This window comes from Podarcis vaucheri (assembly GCF_965113315.1).
Source record: "Podarcis vaucheri genome assembly, chromosome: 14".
Lineage (NCBI taxonomy): Eukaryota > Metazoa > Chordata > Lepidosauria > Squamata > Lacertidae > Podarcis > Podarcis vaucheri.
Genome location: NC_138752.1, coordinates 967,015 through 985,402, shown reverse-complemented (window position 1 = coordinate 985,402; position 18,388 = coordinate 967,015). Strand labels below are relative to the sequence as shown.

General features: G+C 50.2%; 1 protein-coding gene across 2 annotated transcripts in view; it reads right to left on the bottom strand.

Annotated features, from left to right (window-relative positions):
• Positions 1-14,813, bottom strand: part of PTPN9 (protein tyrosine phosphatase non-receptor type 9) — an 82,208-nt gene extending 67,395 nt beyond the window's left edge. Inside the window, exon 1 of one of the 2 annotated variants that reach the window (XM_082198070.1) lies at positions 14,687-14,813. In XM_082198070.1, the coding sequence (XP_082054196.1) occupies positions 14,687-14,719 (33 nt within the window). In that variant the 5' untranslated portion in view covers positions 14,720-14,813. Of the gene's footprint in view, positions 1-14,490; positions 14,631-14,686 lie in introns of those variants that run through there. The other variant, XM_082198071.1, reaches the window with a different exon arrangement.
• Positions 14,814-18,388: the final 3,575 nt, after the last annotated feature.

The window sequence follows — 18,388 nt, the reverse complement described above, 5'->3', positions numbered from 1 at the left end:
GCTTGGCGCCGATCAGGAAGTGCCTCCACGCCTTGAAAGCTGCATGAATGGCCAGCAACTCCCTGTCCCAGATGGTGTAGTTCTGCTCCGACTTGCTGAGCTTTCTGGAGTAGAACGCTCCCGGCCTCCAGACCCCCTGTGGGTCCCTTTGCAGCAGGACAGCTCCCACTGCTCTATCGGACGCGTCTGTCTCTACCCGCATCGGTCTGCTGGGGTCGATATGCAGCAGTTGCTCTTCCGACGCGAAGAGACGCTTGAGTGCCTGAAAGGACTGCTCCGCCTGCTCCGTCCAGATGAATTTCTTTTTCTTGGAGCTTAGCGTGTCCGTAATGGCCGCCGTCTGCATCGCGAACCCCTTGATAAACTTGCGATAGAAGTTGGCGAAGCCGACAAACCGCTGGACCTCCTTCCGATTGCGCGGGCTCTTCCAATCCAACACCGCACGAACCTTGGCGCTGTCCATGGCTAGCCCCTTGTCCGACAACTTGTAACCCAAGAAATCCACCTCCGTCGTGTCGAACTGGCACTTCTCCAGTTTGGCGTACAGTCTATGCTGCTGCAGCCTCTTCAGCACCTCCCGAACATCTTGGTCATGGGCTTGCTGCGAGTCGGAGAATATCAGGATGTCATCCAGAAAGCAGACGCACTTCTTGTAAAGGAGCCCCGCCAACACATGATGCATGAAAGCTTGGAAACAGTGAGAACCGTTTTGCAATCCAAACGGCATCACTCTGTATTCGTAGGTGCCCAGAGGCGTGAACATGGCTGTCTTCCACTCATCGCCCTCCCTCATGCGGATGAGATTGTACGCACCTCGCAGGTCCAACTTGGTGAACACGCGTCCCTTGCGCACCGTCGCTAGTAGGTCGTCAATCCTGGGCATGGGGAAATCAGAAGGCTTGGTCATCTTGTTTAAGAGGCGAAAATCCACCACCAGTCTTTTTTGGGGCGTGTCCTTCTTCTTCACGAAGAAAACAGGACTGCCCCCTACTGCCCTGGACTCCCGGATGAAACCGCGCTGCAAATTGTGATCTATGAACTGTTTGAGTTCCTGTAATTCGTCCTCAGACATGGAATACAGCTTCCCTTTCGGCAGCGTCGCCCCTGGTAGGAGGTCAATCTTGCAGTCATATTGCCTGTGCGGTGGTAGCTTGTCAGCCTCTTTCTCGCAGAAGACCTCCAGAAAGTCTGCGTATTTGTGGGGGACTGCTTGCAACGTTCCCAACTGCAGTTGTGATTCCTCCTCCTCTCCCTCCTGTCTGGGCAGGATGCAGTGTTCTGCGCAATAAGAGGAGCCGAAGATCAGCTGTCTCTGGTACCAAGCCAGTGTCGGACTGTGCCTGTCCAGCCAACTCATGCCCAACACAATGGGCGTGTCCGACAGTTGGGTGACATTAAAACTGATGACTTCCCTGTGGTTGCCAAGGCGCATCACCATCGGTGGCGTTTGCTTCACCACCTGCCCCCCTAGCAACTCTCTGCCATCCACTGTGACGACTTGCAGGGGCAGAGTGGCAGGCAGTAGCTGTATAGCGTGCTGCTCCACAAAATCCTGCGCTATAAAGTCTGCGTTGCTTCCAGAATCCACAGAAAGCGGCACTTCGATAGTGACGCCATCGGGTAGCTGGAGAGATGCTGTGAGCTGCACTACTGGTTTGGGTGGGAGGGGGTCCGTGGGTTGCAAGATCGCTGGGGACTGCTTCACTGATGCGTCTGGCTGGGCCCCAGTGCCTCTGTCTCCAGCCAGACATCGCCGTTTCCCTGCTGTGGTTCTCCTTGCTGCGTTGCTGCAGTCACCATTGCTGAGGCTGCAGTGTGCTTGTGGAGCCTCCGGGGACACTCTTTCGCCAAATGGCCTGGATCCTCGCAGATGTAACACTTCCTGTTCCCTCTAGGAGGCTTCGCTTTCACTGCTGTCGGTGCTTGGGCTCTGGCTGCTGACTGAGCCCTTGCACCTCCAACCTCCATCGGTTCCCCTCCCCCTCCAGGCGGAGGTGTGGATTGCGCACGCGCTGCTTCTCTTGGAACGAAAGAGAAACTTCTCGCTGCTTCACGCCCTCCACGTCCTTCATCTTTGCACCATGGACGTTCTTCCAGCCTCACCCCCACAGTCAGCGCCCTTTGGACCACCTCCTGCGTGCTTCGGGGCCTCTCCCCCCTTGCAATCTCATCCTTGACCGCAGAGCTTAGACCCTCCCAGAACAGGTCTCTGACAGGGGGCGAATCCCGGTCCCACTCTAAGGCACTGACCAGCGCAAAAAAGCGGGCGTGGTACTGCCGGACGCTTGCCCTCCCTTGTTTTAGTCCATGAATCTCCCGTCGGGCAAGATCCACATCAATAGTAGACAAAAAACACGCATCCATCGCTTTGATAAAGGCATCTGCATTCTGAAGCGCCGGATCTTTATCCCTCCACAAATTGCGTAGCCACGCTTTGGCATCCCCATGCAAATGGGATAGTATGAACCCCACTTTCTCTTCCTCATCTCTAAAGTCTTTTGCCAGCAGTTGCAGTGTGCACATTACGTCTGCTCGAAAATTGGGGTACTGTTGTAAATTCCCATCGAAGTGGGCCACAAGCCCTCCTGCTCTCCGTGCCAACCCAACCCCCTCCGGTCTGGGTCCTGGCTGCCCGTGTTTAACCCATGCTTCAAACCTGGCGTGGAGATCTCTGTAGGCGGCTGCCGCATCCTCCTCCCTCTTCTTGGATGCCAGTACCTCCGCGTTCAATTGGGTAACTGCCTGTTGCAGCGCTGCAACTGTCTCTGCTTCCGTCATCTCTGCTAACCGTCGTGAGCTTGCTCCCAAACACCGATCCCCTCCTCCAGCTGCCTCTCTCTCCGCTGCGAGATATCAGGTGTCCGAAGCTTTTATGAGACGGGTCTTACTGTCAGAGCTGCCACCCAGTCCCAGCTCACATAGGACCAAGTCCGCCAGCGTTCACTTTATAAGAGTCTTTATTAAGTTACAGGTTTCATTTCCGAACTGCAGCGTGCAGCTCTACACCTTCTGCCCTAGGTCGGCGAAGACCCGTCTGAGTCCCCGCCTCTTGCACACCAGCTTAATACCCTAGCCTTGCTCCACCTCCTTCGCCTCTCCCTACGTCTCTGGGTCCTTCTGCCCCCCTGGGCCTCCTCCCTTCTACTCTCCTCTGACGCTGACCCCCCTGATCCTTCTGCCTCCTTGCGGCGGGCTTTAGGACCTGGCTCACTCTCCGGGCTGCTTACTGCTCCAGCTTCCGCTGCATTTGAACTTGGCGCGCACGCCCAACTCTCTACTTTCCTCTTAACCGTTGCCTCGCTCTCTGAGGAGGGCGTGACCACCCCTGACTCGTGCCCTCCCTCCTGCTGACAGCCTCCTGAACCCGATGCCTGGCTACCTTCCTCCCTGCTGCTCTCAGTCTTGAGCGTGGGTCCCGACTTCCAGCTGCTGCCGCCCTCAGTTATGAGCGTGGGTCCCGACTTCCAGCTGCTACTCTCTGAATCTCCTCTGTTCCCTTCCTCCTGGGGTGTCCCCCCGGATCCCCCCCTTGCTCTGCTCACTGGGGCTCCCTTTTGGGAGTCCTCTGACTCACTGCTTAGGCTTGGAGATCTCGGGTCGTCATCATCACTCATTTTCCCTTCGGATTCCTCCCCCTCGCTCTCTGCTTCCTCCCTTCTCTGCGTCTCTGCTCCTGAACCCCTGACAATATGCTATAATGTTATTGTTTTATTTAAATAAATTGTTTAAATTGTTATTAAGGAAATTATTGTTTTTCTCCTTCCAATACAGTACAGCAGAAAAGTTGTCCAAATAGAAACAGTTAACTTATTAAACCTCACAATAATTTCATAATTATCTGTCAATGTATTTCTAATAGTGTAACCAAATCAGTAATTTTCGATATAACTGTAAAAACTACTCTGAAAATTTATTATTCCAAAAATTAAACCTTCATCTTTTTGTAAATATTAAGATTATAAAAGCAATTATGTGTCTTTCTGTAAAAAAAATAAAATTAAATCAAGTCTTAGTGACTAGTGATTTAAATCGTTATTATTTTTTTATATTTTTTTAATCGTTATTTAATCATGATTTAAATCGATTTGATTTAAATCAAATCCACCCCTGACCCTTCTAACTCCACAATTCTATGTCTCTATGATTCTACTTTGCTGCCTCCATTGCATCCTCATTATGCCATCTGGCAGAGCTTTTCCAGGCCTTTTCCAGGCTGGCCCAAAGGGGGTGGGAGAACCAAGAGTAGCTCGCTGTGACTCGTTTGCAAGGCATTTTGAAGATAATATCACTTGCATCCACCAAGACCGTGACTCTGCTGTTATAGCAGATGCATCTCACGGGGTGTCCAGAGCACAGTCTAGTCCTGTTGTGTTGGCTGAGTTTCAGTTGTGGCCGAGTTTCAAGGATGTGGCCAAGGTGCTCGGATCAGTCAGGGCGACCACTTGCGCTCTAGACCTTTGTCCCTCCCGGCTGATAAAAACCAGCAGGGAGGGAACAGCTGGCTGGGTCAGGGAGGTGATCAATGCCTCTTTACAAGACGGGGTGGTCCCCACCTGTTTGAAGGAGGCAGTGCTAAAACCACTCCTTAAGAAACCTTCCCTGGATTCAGAAAAACTAACTACTGGCCAGTTGCTAATCTCCCTTTCCTGGGCAAGGTTCTGGAGCGAGTGGTTGCAGACCAGATCCACACACTTTTGGAAGAAACTGATTTTCTGAATCCATTTCAGTCAGGGTTTAGGCCCGGTTTTGGCACAGAAATTGCTTTGGTTGCCCTGTATGATGACCTCTGTCAAGAGAAAGACAAGGGAAACATGTCCCTGTTCATTGTTCTTGACCTCTCAGTGGCTTTTGATACCATCGACCATGGCATCCTTCTGGAGCGACACTCCTAACTAAGGGTGGGCGGCATCGCTTTGCGGTGGTTCCAGTCCTACTTGGATGGTTGTTCCTAGAGGGTGTTACTTGGGGAATGTTTTTCAGCCCCATGGAGTTCCTCAGGGCTCAATCCTATCCCCCACGTTGTTTAACACATCTACATGAAACCACTAGGTGGGGTTATCCGCAGGATCGGAGTACGTTGTCAGCAGTACGCTGATGACACTCAGCTCTATTTCTCCTTGACATCTGCAGGTGAGGCAGTGGAAGTGCTGGACCAGTCTTGGTAGTGGACTGGATGAGAGCCAAGAAACAGAAGCCCAATCCAGATACGACTGAGGCTCTGTTGGTGGGGGGTTCCCTAGACCAGATAGGTGGGAGGTCGCCTGCTCTTGATGGGGTTATGTTTCCTCTGAAGGAGCAGGTTCATAGCCTGGGGGTCCTCCTGGATCCTTTGCTGTCGCTCAAGGCTCAGGTGGCCTCAGTGGCCCAGAGTGCCTTCCATCAGCTTTGGCTGGTGGCCCATCTACGTCCCTATCTGGACAGGGAGAGCATAACTACTGTTCTCTACACTCTGGTAATCTGAAGGTTAAATTACTGCAATGCGTTCTACGTAGGGCTGCCTCTGAAGACGGTTCAGAAACTTCAGCTAGGGCAGAATTCAGCAGCCAGGATGCTCACTGGAGCAAGACGGTTTGAGCATATTACACCGATCCTCGTCTGACTGCACTGGCTACCGATTAGTGTCCAGGCCCAATTCAAAGTGCTTGTTTTGACCTATAAAGCCTCAAACGGCTCAGGACCACAATACTTTGTGAACCACCTCTTTCCATATGAACCTTCCTGGACCCCGTGATCATCTTCTGAGGCCCTTCTTTGTGTGCCTCCTCAAGAGGTTTGGAGGGCGGCAACACAAGAATGGGGATTTCTCAGTAGTGGCTCCCCATCTATGGAATGCTCTCCCCAGGGAAGTTCACCTGGCGCCTTCATTATACACCTTTATTCGCCAGGCAAAAACATTCCTCTTTAACCAGGCCTTTGGCTGATTGACATCCAATGTAATTTTAAAAGTTGTTGGGGATTTTTTTGGGGGGTGTTTATGTTGTTTTCGTTTGCAGGGGGCCTTCTCAGTAGTGGCACCCACCCTATGGAACACCCTTCCATCAGATGTTAAGGAGATGAGTAATTATATAACTCATCTGAAGGCAGCCCTGTATAGGGAAGCTTTTAAAGGTTTTACTATGTTGTTACATATGCTGGAAGCTGCACAGAGTGGCTGCGGCAACCCAGTCATATAGGTGAGGTACAATAAATTATTATTATTATTAATTATTATTATTATGTTTTTGTATTGTGATTTTATGTTGCAACTGCCCTGAGACCTGCGGGTATAAGGCAGTATACTAATTTAATAGCAACAACAACAGCAACCCTGACTGAAAACCTGGAGGGTTGCTGCCAGTCAGTGTAGACAAAACTGGGATAGATGGCCCAGTGGTTTGACTCAAGACAAAGCAGTTTCTTATGCTCCTAAATGTTCTCTTTTGGCACAACAATCCTTCCCTAAAAATGCCTATTTCTGGGTAAACAGGGAAAAGTATGTAAAGATGAATGACCCCTGGGTAAGCCAAGACTTCAGGCTTCTATGTGACCCATCTTTTGCAAAGCCTCAAAACAACTAGGTTAGTGTTGTCACTACAAAAACATCCTTCCTGGGGTGTGATGCTCATATAGTACCAACCTGCTGGGCTTGGGTGCCCTTGTATTGATCACATCTCGATCATGTTCACACCATACACTGAAAGCACCCTAATGCTATGTCAGTGGTCATGGCTCCCCCCCCCCAAAGAATCCCGGGAACTGTAGCTCTGTGAGGGGTCTCCTGACAGCCCATGGGACACTTAACAAACTACAATTCCCATGACTCACTGGGGAAAACCATGACATGAACAATGAACAATGGCGCTATCATCCAGGTTCAAAATCCCACTTCTGGCACAAGCTTGCCTTAGGCAAACCTTGGTCTCAGCCCCCACCTTCAACACAGAGATGCTGATGTCAGCCTACCTTTAAGGTTGCTGTAAGGATTAAAATAATGCACACAAAGCACTCTGAACACTTAAAAGTGCTATACAAATACTAACAAATATCATCAATAAGTTTACTGTACTGGCCAAAAGCTATGAAACATTATCCAGAGAAGTGGGATCGGTAGCAAAATGCCCTTTTGCAACATACTCCATTACATCTGCACCCAAAAAATCCCTCAGCATTCCATGGTCACCAAGCAAGTTCAGTCTTCACTGAACCACTGGGGATGGCGGGGGTGGGTGAGTGGGAGAGACAATGACTTGGCTTCCTTCTTCTAGACTTCTTTCCCCATCTTTCCACAAACTTCACACATTTCCCCCAGACCTGCTGCTCCCTCCCTCCTGTGCGTGAGTGAGGCCATTTTGGTTCCATAAGGAACAGCACTCATGGCCTGAACATCGCAAATAGATGGAATTCTGACTGGAAAGGCATGTGGGAACCAGGGCAAGCGAGGACAGAAGAAGAGGGAAAAGGCAACAGAAAAATGGAATGAAAAACAACATGGATAAATTTGCTGTGCATGCCAAGCAATGCTGAACATGGGGAGGTGTCTTTAACACTTGAAATCATGCAATGAGGCTAGGCGTTTTGGCTCAGCTCTCATTCTACTAAATGATGAAAGACATCTAGAAGGTGGAGAAGAAGAAGGTGCCTCTTGCTGCATCAACCAGAAGGTTTCTTCCTAGGAAGAGCCCTTCAACTCCTTTAAAAAGTGTTTGGGACTTTTTAGTTAGAGAAAAGGTGAGCAAAAGGAGTCATGACAGAAGCAGAAACTCACGATATATAAGTGAGGCACCAAATGGCTCCTTAAACCAGGGTTAGTCACCAAAATGGAGGCCAGATCGCTCGAAAGCCGTATTTTTCAATACAAACTTTTGGTTCCTGAAATTCATTCAGGTTGTGCAGATAAAATATCACAGATACAATTCTACAGGATGTGCTGCTAGTGTGTGAAAGCAGTCCAGATCCAAGGATCCCCAGGGATGCACCTTCAGAGGGAGAAGACGCCAGACACCATCCTAGTGCCCAGGCATCTTCACTTGGTTGCAAGTGGCCAACAGCCAGGCGCAAAATGTGCCTGGAAAATTTTGAAGGCTGGACAGGAGATTATAAAATTTTGCATGGCATGGAGAAAATGAGTAAAGAAAAGTTTTTCTCCCTCTCTCATAATGCTAGAACTTATGAACATCTAATGAGGCTGAAGGCTGGAAGCTTCAAGCAAGTCCTTCTTTGTGCAGCACATAGTCCAACTACGGAGGCAGTGATGCTCCCAAAGCTAGATGGCTTTAAAAGAGGGGTGGACAAATTTATGGAGGAGAGGGAGTGGGAAGGCTCCTACTCAGGAGTTGCTGGCAATAATGCTTCTGGATATCACAGAAGGGCAGGCATGAGCGTCGGAGTCTCACACTGATCAGAGGCTACAAAACCATTCCAGATTTGTTTTGTGGGGAGGGAAATGCAGGGAAGACAAAACAAACACACAAGTAAAACATGGCTTTAATCCTGACAGCAATGATTGAGCGTGGATTTCACTCCCTACACTGACCTTGCCACCAAGCAGACGGAGAAGCATATTGAGAAAACATGCTTTGGGAAAGAGGGAGCCATTTTGCAGCCTGGCACGGCTAGTTTCTCTTGTCAGGGTCAATATAGTCTAGATTCACATCTCCTCCCTCTTAAGCCCCCAAAACACACACTGTAAGAAAAGTGGAAATCAGTGAAAAGATGAAGGGTATGATGTCACTGATTCATGGCAGGAAAAAGGCGCCCCCCCCAAAAAAGCTCAACAACTTTGACCTGCCCCCCGAATGGGTAGATCACTGTCTTTTTTTTCTCAGAGTCTCTTGCAAGTTGGACACCCCTGGAATAGAACAAGGCATCCTTCCATCTTTACTGGGTGACTCATTAGTATTAGTAATAATAATGATTAATAACAATTAATATTAATGATATATGTAACATTTACAGCACTCTGATCATTCAATATGTATCACATAATACAAATATGAAATCACTCCGCTGAGGGCTCTCATCTCAACTATCACACCTGCCTAGTGTCACTTTCCTCCTGCTTCCTTCCTTGTGTCTTCCACTGGGTCCTCTAAACCCCTCCCCTCTCTCCTCCTCCCCAATTATCTCATCTGGTCTCTTTGATTAAACTGCAGGGGGGGAGGGGCGCCTCCAAAACAGGTGCCAAGTGTCACAGTCAAATGCTCTTAACAATGCAGGCACATCCTGTCCGGAGAGTCCAGGGCCCCAGCTGTGTGGCAAAGAGAAGGGAGGAAAGGGGGGCTGCTTTGACATAATTGCACATCATAAATCTTGATTGAGAAAAGGCATCACAACCAAGACCTGTGGAAGTAAGCCCCAGTGCTTCAATGGGGGGGGGCACTTTCTGAGTGTACAGGCCTCAGTGGGAGTCCTTTCATTCATTAATAAGCCTTTGCAATTCTGTTTAACTAAAGACAGAGCACCGTTTTGCCTACAGCAGTTTACTTATGAGGTGGGCTGGCCCACTCATAAGGCAAGGTGAGGTGACCGCCTCAGGCAGCAGGATCCACAGGGGCAGCAAATCTCCTCATTTTTCAGCAGGAGAATGAAGGGAACTGTCAGCAGAAGTCGTCTTGGCCCCCATGGCCAGATCACTGGGTTTCTTTTCCATGAATTGGGAAAGGAGACCTCTCCACACAGAAACCAATTTGAGAAAGGAGGGAAAGGAGAGCTAGCACATGTGTGAGAGAGACAGTGCACACATGTGGGAATCTGTGCATGTGCGAAAGTGTGCATGACAGCATGCATGTGAGTGAGTGTGAGAGTGTATGTGTGCATTTGTGTGTGGCTGGGTGTGTGTGTGTGTGTGTGTGTGAGAGAGAGAGAGAGAGAGAGAGAGAGAATGTGTGTGTTGGGTCAACTCACTTTGCACGTGCAGCCCTAGACCACTTTCCTCCACAAAAATTCACCTTGGGGTTGGGGGTGAATGATTGTCCATCCCTATTCTAAGCTGCTTGGTGCCAACTCTGACATGAACCTGCCCAATTATTAAGATCCCCCCCAACTTGAGGAGAAGTGGATAGAAACCAAAGGCATCTCCTTTCCAAAGGTAGCTCAGTTGTGCAGTTCTCCCCCCACTCCCAAATCTTCACTCCATATCCTTCTAAATGACTTTTAGGTACCAGTTCAAAATGTTGTGTTCACGCAAGTTTTTAATGGAGTTGAGTATTGTTTCAGCATTCTTCTTACTGAGTCCGGATACATTTTAACACTTTCTGCAGTATATATTTTGTTTGCACCTTTGCTGTTCTGTTCTTACCATTGATCTGTTTTTTTGGGGGGAGGGGGAGTTTAGGAGGCATGCGCTTTAAAATTTGTTGCAAGCTACCTTGAAAATTTGTTGCAAGCTACCGGTGGGACACGGGTGGCGCTATGGGTAAAACCTCAGCGCCTAGGACTTGCCGATCGCATGGTCGGCGGTTCGAATCCCCACGGCAGGGTGCGCTCCCGTCGTTTGGTCCCAGCGCCTGCCAACCTAGCAGTTCGAAAGCACCTCCGGGTGCAAGTAGATAAATAGGGACCGCTTACCAGCGGGAAGGTAAACGGCATTCCGTGTGCTGTGCTGGCTCGCCAGATGCAGCTTGTCACGCTGGCCACTTGACCCGGAAGTGACTGCAGACAGCACTGGCTCCCGGCCTATAGAGTGAGATGAGTACACAACCCTAGAGTCTGGCAAGACTGGCCCGTACGGGCAGGGGTACCTTTACCTTTACCTTGAAAACTAAGATGAAGCAGCAGGATATAAATAAATGCTGGGGGGAAATAATTAAAAATATAAAAACCACATCCCAATGGAATGCTTTCCTAGAAATGGAATGCATTTGGGGGCGGGGGCAAGCTGATATCTTTCTCCCACTCCACTTTCCTTTCATATCCTCTTGTCAAGAATGGCAACTTGTGGCACCCAAAGCCAACTGCCAGTCCCTTGGGAGGGAAGGTCACAGGGAGGGGGAGGCAGAGAGAAGGAGCAACAGAGTTTTCAGGAGTAGAAGAGGACAATCAGAAGAAGACAGCAGGGCATGGGAAAGGGACAGACTCCAGGAAGCACAGCTAGGATCTCAAAAGGTCTGAAGAATTCAGAGAAAGATAAATTGCTGGGAGAATTTTGACTAAGGGACCCGGAAGTTATTTATTTATTTATTGTGATGCAGGTGGTGGAATTTTTCCCGAGTGATTCATTTTCCATTGGAATTTTTTCCAGTTTTATGAGTTCTTTAGTAACTATGAATGGATGTCAATTGCAAATACATGTTGCTTGGCTTCAAAAAATTTAGCTTCATTAACAATAATGCAAGTAAATATATGCACACTAAATTAGATCTCTCTTTAGGGTGTCAGAAAAATGTCCTGATGCAACCCCCCCACTCCAATACAAACCACCCTAATTTGCATAGTGTAATTGCACTGGAACTTATCCTAATTTGCATAGAAAAGTTTTTTGGGAAAAACGTCTGGGAATTTTCCAGTGCAAGTTTTTTTTTTTTTTTTGGAAAACCCCAAAACACAATTAACAACATAACACAACACTCTTTCTCAGGTGGTTCTCTGCCTCGTGTTGGTCAGTTGGGGCATCTGTAGCCAGCCCTCCAAAGAGGATCTCAAGGTTTGGGGAATTCAGTGTTTCAGGTAGGCTGATGCCAAACCATTTAGGCCTTAAAGGTTAAAAGCAGCACTTGACGCTGAGCCTGGGAACCAAAGGAAGCCACTTCATCCAACAAAGCCCAGGCCTCCCTCGCGAGGCCCAACCACCCTCTGCTAGTCACTTGCCTTGAATCCCTGCTCTGGAGCAATATGGAATTAGTTTACAAGGCAAAAAAGCAACACATGATTTAATTTGCTAGAAGCAGCCAAGATGCTAACAAGAAAATCCAGCAAACATATTACTGCATTTCTGTATTTGACTAGTTAGTGTTTGGGCTTTGGAGGATATACTGAAATTGACATAAGTAAAAACAACTTTCAGAAGCTAAGAAATATGTGGTGGTTTAAATCTAGGGCATGTATCTGTTCACTTTTCCAGGATGGAGTAATAATATATGTACATATGTAATATATGTACAATGCAAGTGAAACGAAGCACATTGGTCAGGGTCTGGTCAATGCTTAGATAGCGGACACTAGCAAATAACAGACTTCCTAGTCTAGGGGTCTGCAAACTAAGGGCTGCGGGCTGGATCAGGCCCAATTCCCTTCAGGATCCGGCCCACAGACTCTCTGTGGATCATCGGTGTGGGGATTCTGTTCATTCAGGCTGCACCATTTCCCCCCTGCACCATTCCATCCCCCCCCACACCGTGGCAGTGCCTCCTCCCTCCCTCCCTCCCTCCTCCTGGTTTCTCTGCACCCTGCCTAGAGGAGGAAGGGGGCTGAGTGCCATTTTAAGCAGCCCCTCTCTGGAGCCAGCCCTTTCACGCCGCTCATCTTCCCTCTGCCGCTGCCGCCCTGGTGCTCCTGTGGGCCAGGGGGCAGAGCGGACAAGCTCCCTCTGCCTACCCACGAGAAGCAGCGGTGGTGGCGGCAGCCCCTGGGAAGGTAAACACAGCAGCTGGGGCTGGGGAGGAGGACTACTTGCCCCCCTCACCTCTTCTTCCAGCTCCCCCCCCGGTGTCGCTTCTCCAGCCCGCCACAAGGTCTGAGGGACAGTGGACCGGCCCACGGCTAAAAAAAAATGCCGACCCCTGTCCTAGTCCATGCCACCAAGACTAGATGGCGGTCTCCTCGGGGCGGGGACCTGCCCTCTTCTACTCTGCAAAGTACTGTCTGAGCCTTACGATCAGAAGCAGGGATCTTCCTATCTGGTGCATCCTTAGTCAAGACCTTATCAATGGGGACAGGGTGCCAACGTGAATGAAATTTTGGGAGGCCCAGGTAGGCCCCCCACACCACCACTTGAATGGCAAAGCCCACCAACTTTGGGGGTGCCTGGCCCCCTCAAAAATTTTATGGGGGGTTTGAAGAGACCTTGGCCCCTAGGAGAAAATCTGATCTTTTTCTGGATAACATCTGAAAGACATTCTCCATTTGGAAAGCGTTTTCTGACTGCTGCTTTTATTGTTTTTTTGTGGGGGGTGGGCATTTATTGCTGCTCTATGCTTTTTAAAAATATTACATGATTTTACACTGCTGTTGTACATTGCTGGTTTTTAAGATGCTTTGGGAAATTCGCTTGAAAAGCATAGAAGACATTCTTTAAGAAACCTAATCAAAGCCACCTGCAATCGGATGGAGTAATAGCAACAATGTATGCCGCCTTCAGTTCTATCCAAGACAGGTTATAGAAACGCAAGATTAAAAAAACTCTCACAGACCATTTTATTTAAATAAAAGGGTTACATTTATTAGTATAGTATCTTTTTCTCTGCCAGGACGGACAACGTTCACTTTTTCTGCTACAAGTTAGGAGTGTGAAAACTTTAACGGAGAAGAGACGCTCCCCAGCGGGGTTTGTGTCTCCCGGCCTTCGCGGGGGTCGCGGACCCCTTTCTGGGGCGCCTCCCGAAGGGATGAGCAACATCCACCTCGCCGGACTCCAGCGCAGCGCGACAAAGGAGGGCCGGGTCCTTCCCGGGGGAGAAAGTGACAAGGGCCTGAAGCAGAAAACGGCCAAGGGCAAAGGGCGAGGCGGAAGCGAGAAGTCCCTGCGAGCGGGGCGGCGGCGGCGGGGAGAGAAGCCCCGGGCAGAGGCGCAGGCGCGCTCTCGGGAAGAAGGCCGAGCCCCGCCAGGCTCCCGGCAGAAGCCCAGCTCCCCGCCCGCCCGCCCGCCGGCCGCGGATCCTGCGCGCTTGCCGGCCTTTCCCCTCCGCGGCACTTCCGCTCCATGTCGCGCTTCTCTCTCCGGCCTCACAGCTTTTATACAAGGGGTGGGGAATCTAATCCCCCCCCAGAAAAAAAGAAAACATCACACACACAAACACGGGGCGGGGGGGGAGGATTAGAAGAGAAAAACCAGTTAATGAATGAGGCGTCAATTTATGGGGGGGGGGAGCCCCTGAGGCGGCTGGATCCACCCCCCCCTAGACAACTGCGGGGGGAGAATTAGCCTTCCCCCTCCTCAACCGAGAGCGAGTGTGTCCTTGCAGCCCCCACCCAAAGAAGCCAATTCCCTGGCTTGTTTTATCGGAGGATCCTAGCGGGAGGGGAGGGGGCCAGGCTCCTTCTCCGACTAGGCCGCATCGCAGCCCCCCCCCCGCCGCCGCGGTTCTGATCTCCATGGAAACCTCCCCAGGGGGCCCCACTTCCGCCCCTCCCCTTGAGGTGGGGGGTGGCGGGACTTGGAGGGACGCAGCTCCCCCCGCCCCCCAAGAACGGATTTCACCCCCGGGAAGAGGAGGGGAGGGGAAGCACAGACCTCGGCCCGGGAGACGGGAGACGGGGGGGGGGCGCTGCTTCGCTCCCAGGAATGAGACGACCCCAAAACAGATGGGTGCGCAGCATTACTCTAGGCAAAGAAATGCTATTTATGCACCTCCTTACTCTTTCCCCTCGCGATCCGCGTTGTTGCGAAGCCGTTTAAAAGAGCGCAGCCAAGAGGCCCGAGAGGCTCCCATCGCAGCCCGAGACCTGGGAAGGAGCCGAGAGGCGCCTCTCCGGAGAAGCCCCGCCATCCCGGCCGCCCCGCCCTCCTCCCTGGCCGCGGCCCCCCAAGCTCCGGGGCCCGGCGAGCTCCTACCTGCTCCTCCTCGGGGCTCAGCTCCGCCGCCATCCTGCCCTCGGGGCGCTCCCAGGACTCGACGCCGGCCAGAGAGCAAGTTCCCCACAGCTACCAGCCCACAAACATTTCCCAAAGCAGCTCGCCTCCTTTTTCCTCCTCCTCCTCCCACGTTTTCCGGGGGGTCGCTCAGCTCGGGTCGCTCCCAAAGTTGGAGGATCGCATTCTTCGCCGTCGTCGTTGTCTTCCCTCCCTTTTATGATGCGCTTTTGTAGATATATAGATATATGCAAGTATTTTTTGAAAAGGGCGGTGGGAGCACGGAGGGGTGCGCCCGATTATTAGTATTCGGTGGGTGGGTGTTTTTTGCGCCCCTCTCTCCTTTTCACTGTAACAGGGACGGCGACAACGGCAACTTCGACAAAAAAAAGTTCCATTAAAAAGAAAGGTCCTGGAAAACAAAAAACCTCTCCCTTGATAAAATAAGAATGCCAAGTCTGATTCAGCCGCGGTGAATGTCTTCGGGCATTAAACACGCCTACATATGGATCGGAAGGCAAAGGGGCTTAACGGGAAGGGAAGAAGGGACAGAAATGGCAAAACTTCCCAGCCCCCAAAGCTTGAAATCCTCTCCAGATTGTGCCGAGATATTCACCCTGCAAAGATCCCTCCTCCTGCTGCTTTCTGGGAGAAAAAGGAGGGAGGGAGGGAGGGAGGGAGGGAGGAGGAAGAGAGAATCAGTAGGAAGCAACTTCCTTTATATATACTGTATCAGAGGAGGAAGCTTTCACCCCCCCGCACCCATCCTGTGGCCTGGAGGGGGGGGTCGTGGGGTGGGGGGCCTCCTCCCTCCCTCTCCTTTCTGCAGTGCTTGTTCCTCAAAAGCAGCAGGCAGAGCAGAGGGAGGGAGGGAGGAAGTAAGCCCAGCTGACCCGCCCCCCCCGTCGCAGACCAATCCTGCTTCCTTTGCTGCTTCGTTTCGCTGCCAAGCCTCCCTCCCCCTCTCTGCTTGCTCCATTCAGAAATTGAATCTCATTCACAAACAGCAGCAGCGGCAACAGAAAGCCGAGGACGAGCCGGGATGGAGGGCTCCCAAGGGGGCGGGGGGGGGAGCCCTAAAAGGCATCGGCAGCAGACAGACAAGAAACGAATACCCACGCAGCAACCTGCCCTGGCAACTTCTAAAAATCAAGGTGGCAACTCCATGCACAAAGGAGAAAATCCCATTGAAGCCAATAGAAACCTGCTTTTGAGTCAATGTGCTGTAAGAGACACCTTCTTCGCGGTGTGAATCCTACACTGGCTTTGCCTCTTTAGATAAGCTTTTCCTATGGGTCCTGATCTAAACTTCCCAGCGCCCATGAGAATGCTCTGGCATTGGGAAGGTATCTCCCGGTGGCCCCTTTGTAACTAGACCCAGCTACAAATCCAAGACAGGTTCAAGGTGTTGCTATTAGTAAAGGAAGCTCTACCAGATCGCCTTAGCCAATAGATGCCCTCTGGACCACTTCAGTCTGTGGAACTGACCCACATTGCAGGTGCCACATAATACCCCTTCCACATTTGCAAACAACCTACCTTTCAGTGTGGCTCCACCTACACTTGGGGACTCCCTGCCTATCAGGTGAGCATCTTCACTGCATTTTTTCCAGCACCTGCTAAAAACATATTTGTTTAAGTAGCCCTACCGAGACATGTAGAATGTCAATGTTTTTAGTTTGTTGCTGATTTTCTTTTCTTTTTGAATGTTTCCAAGAGTAATTTTAACTGTTTTTACTGATAATTTTATTGTTTTATTCTTTGTAAACCACTTTGAGGGTTTTTTGGCTTTTCTTTTACAATCAAGTGGTGCAAAAAATCACTTGAAATAAATAATGTGAGCATCACATGAATAGCATAAGCGGGACCAGATCCTGAGCTCCCTCTGCACCAAACAACGTGACAGGGCTTGAGCTGTGTCTGCAGAGGAAGACCATCTGCATTACCTGCTTGAACTCATTCTAACTATGCCTTGAAGGCTCCCTGTATCTGGCATCAAACATGGCAAAAGAGGGTGGCGTTTGCCCTAAACAGTCTGGCAAGCAAGCAGGGGGGACAGTGTTGTATAGTGGTTTGAGTGTTGGACTAGGACCTGGGAGAGATGAACCTCACCGGCTGACCTTTGGCCAGTCACCACCTCTGAGCTTAAGCTATCTCACATGGTTGCTAAGGGGGTTAAATGAGGAAGGAGAGAACCATGTACTCCTTGGAGGAAAAGGTGATATGTGTTATAAAATGAATGAAAAGAACGCCTCTGAGGCCTGGCATGCCTAATTAGCCGTGAGGGCTGAAGGTTCCCCACCTCCGTAGTACAGGAGACAGAAGCTGCCATAGACCATGTCAGACTGTTTGTCCATCAAGCCCACTCTGGTCTCAGGGGTCTTTCCCAGCACAGTTGAACCATGGAACTCCCTGCCACAGCACAACCTAAGATGGCTTTAAAAGAGGATTAGACAAATTTGTGGAGGAGGAGAGGGCTGTCGATGGCTCGTAGCCACGATGACTATGTTCTGCTTCTGCCGTTGGGGCAGCAATGCCAGTTGCTGGAAATCATGGGGGAGGCGAGAAGCTCTTGTTTCCCACAGGCTTCTGCTCAGCCGCTGTGAGAAGAGGATGCTGGGCTAGAGGGGGCACTGCCTTGATCTAGAAGGCTCTTCTGTTATGAAACACCTAAGCTGAAGGCACACAATTTTCCATCAGGCCTGCAGCCTGTTCCCTAGAAGGAAGCCTTGCTACGATGCCACGCTGCCTGGCTTTAACTACACGTGTTGCAAATACAGAGCTTGAACAATTCACCAAACGTGCAACATGCCTCCCTTGCAGCATCACAGAGAATTATGGGGTCTGACCACAGCCATTAACTCAATAATGTGTTGAAGCCACCCATCCCAGCAGCGCAGGAGGAGTGCCTGGCTGAAGAAAAGGATCTGGGGTTTTTTTAGCAGATCACCAGCTTAACGTAAACTAACAGTGTGATGCAGCAGCAAAAAAAGCTAATGCACTTGTAGGCTGAATCAACAGAGGTGTAGTGGTCAGATCAAGGGAAGTCATAGCCCCACTCTATTCTGCCTCACAGACCCCACCTGGAGTATTAACAGACCAACTGACCATACATTTGCTAATATATCTTTGCATTCAAAGGCTAGACATTTTTATTTTTAAAAAACACTGGATGCTGAGGTCCTGAGGAAGCTGGGTCCTGCAAGGCAGATTCTGCAATTACAGTCATACCTCATGTTATGTTTGCTTCATGTTACGTTTTTTCAGGTGGTGTCCTGCGGCGACCCGGAAGTACCGGAAAGGGTTACTTCTGGTTTCGCCACTCACGCATGCGCATAAGTGCCAAATCGCGATACGGCACTTCAGGTTGCGGGCTTTACATGTTGCGAATGGGCCTCTGGAATGGATTCCATTCGCAACCAGAGGTACCACTGTATTCTGATCCCACCCACTTTAGTCTACAGACAAAAGCATGCATTTAGTACTTGCTTATCACAGACACATTGACTCTCGCATGTACTCTTCACATCCAATAATTTCCTTTTTGCTGCATGGACAGCTCTGTGTTCTCTCCACACATGTTGACTGATTTGGACCAATTAATTAATAACCCTGTTCTTTCTCAATATTTTTTCCAAAAGTGCTTCTATTACCTGCAATTTTTCCAACGGATTTTCAATTGTT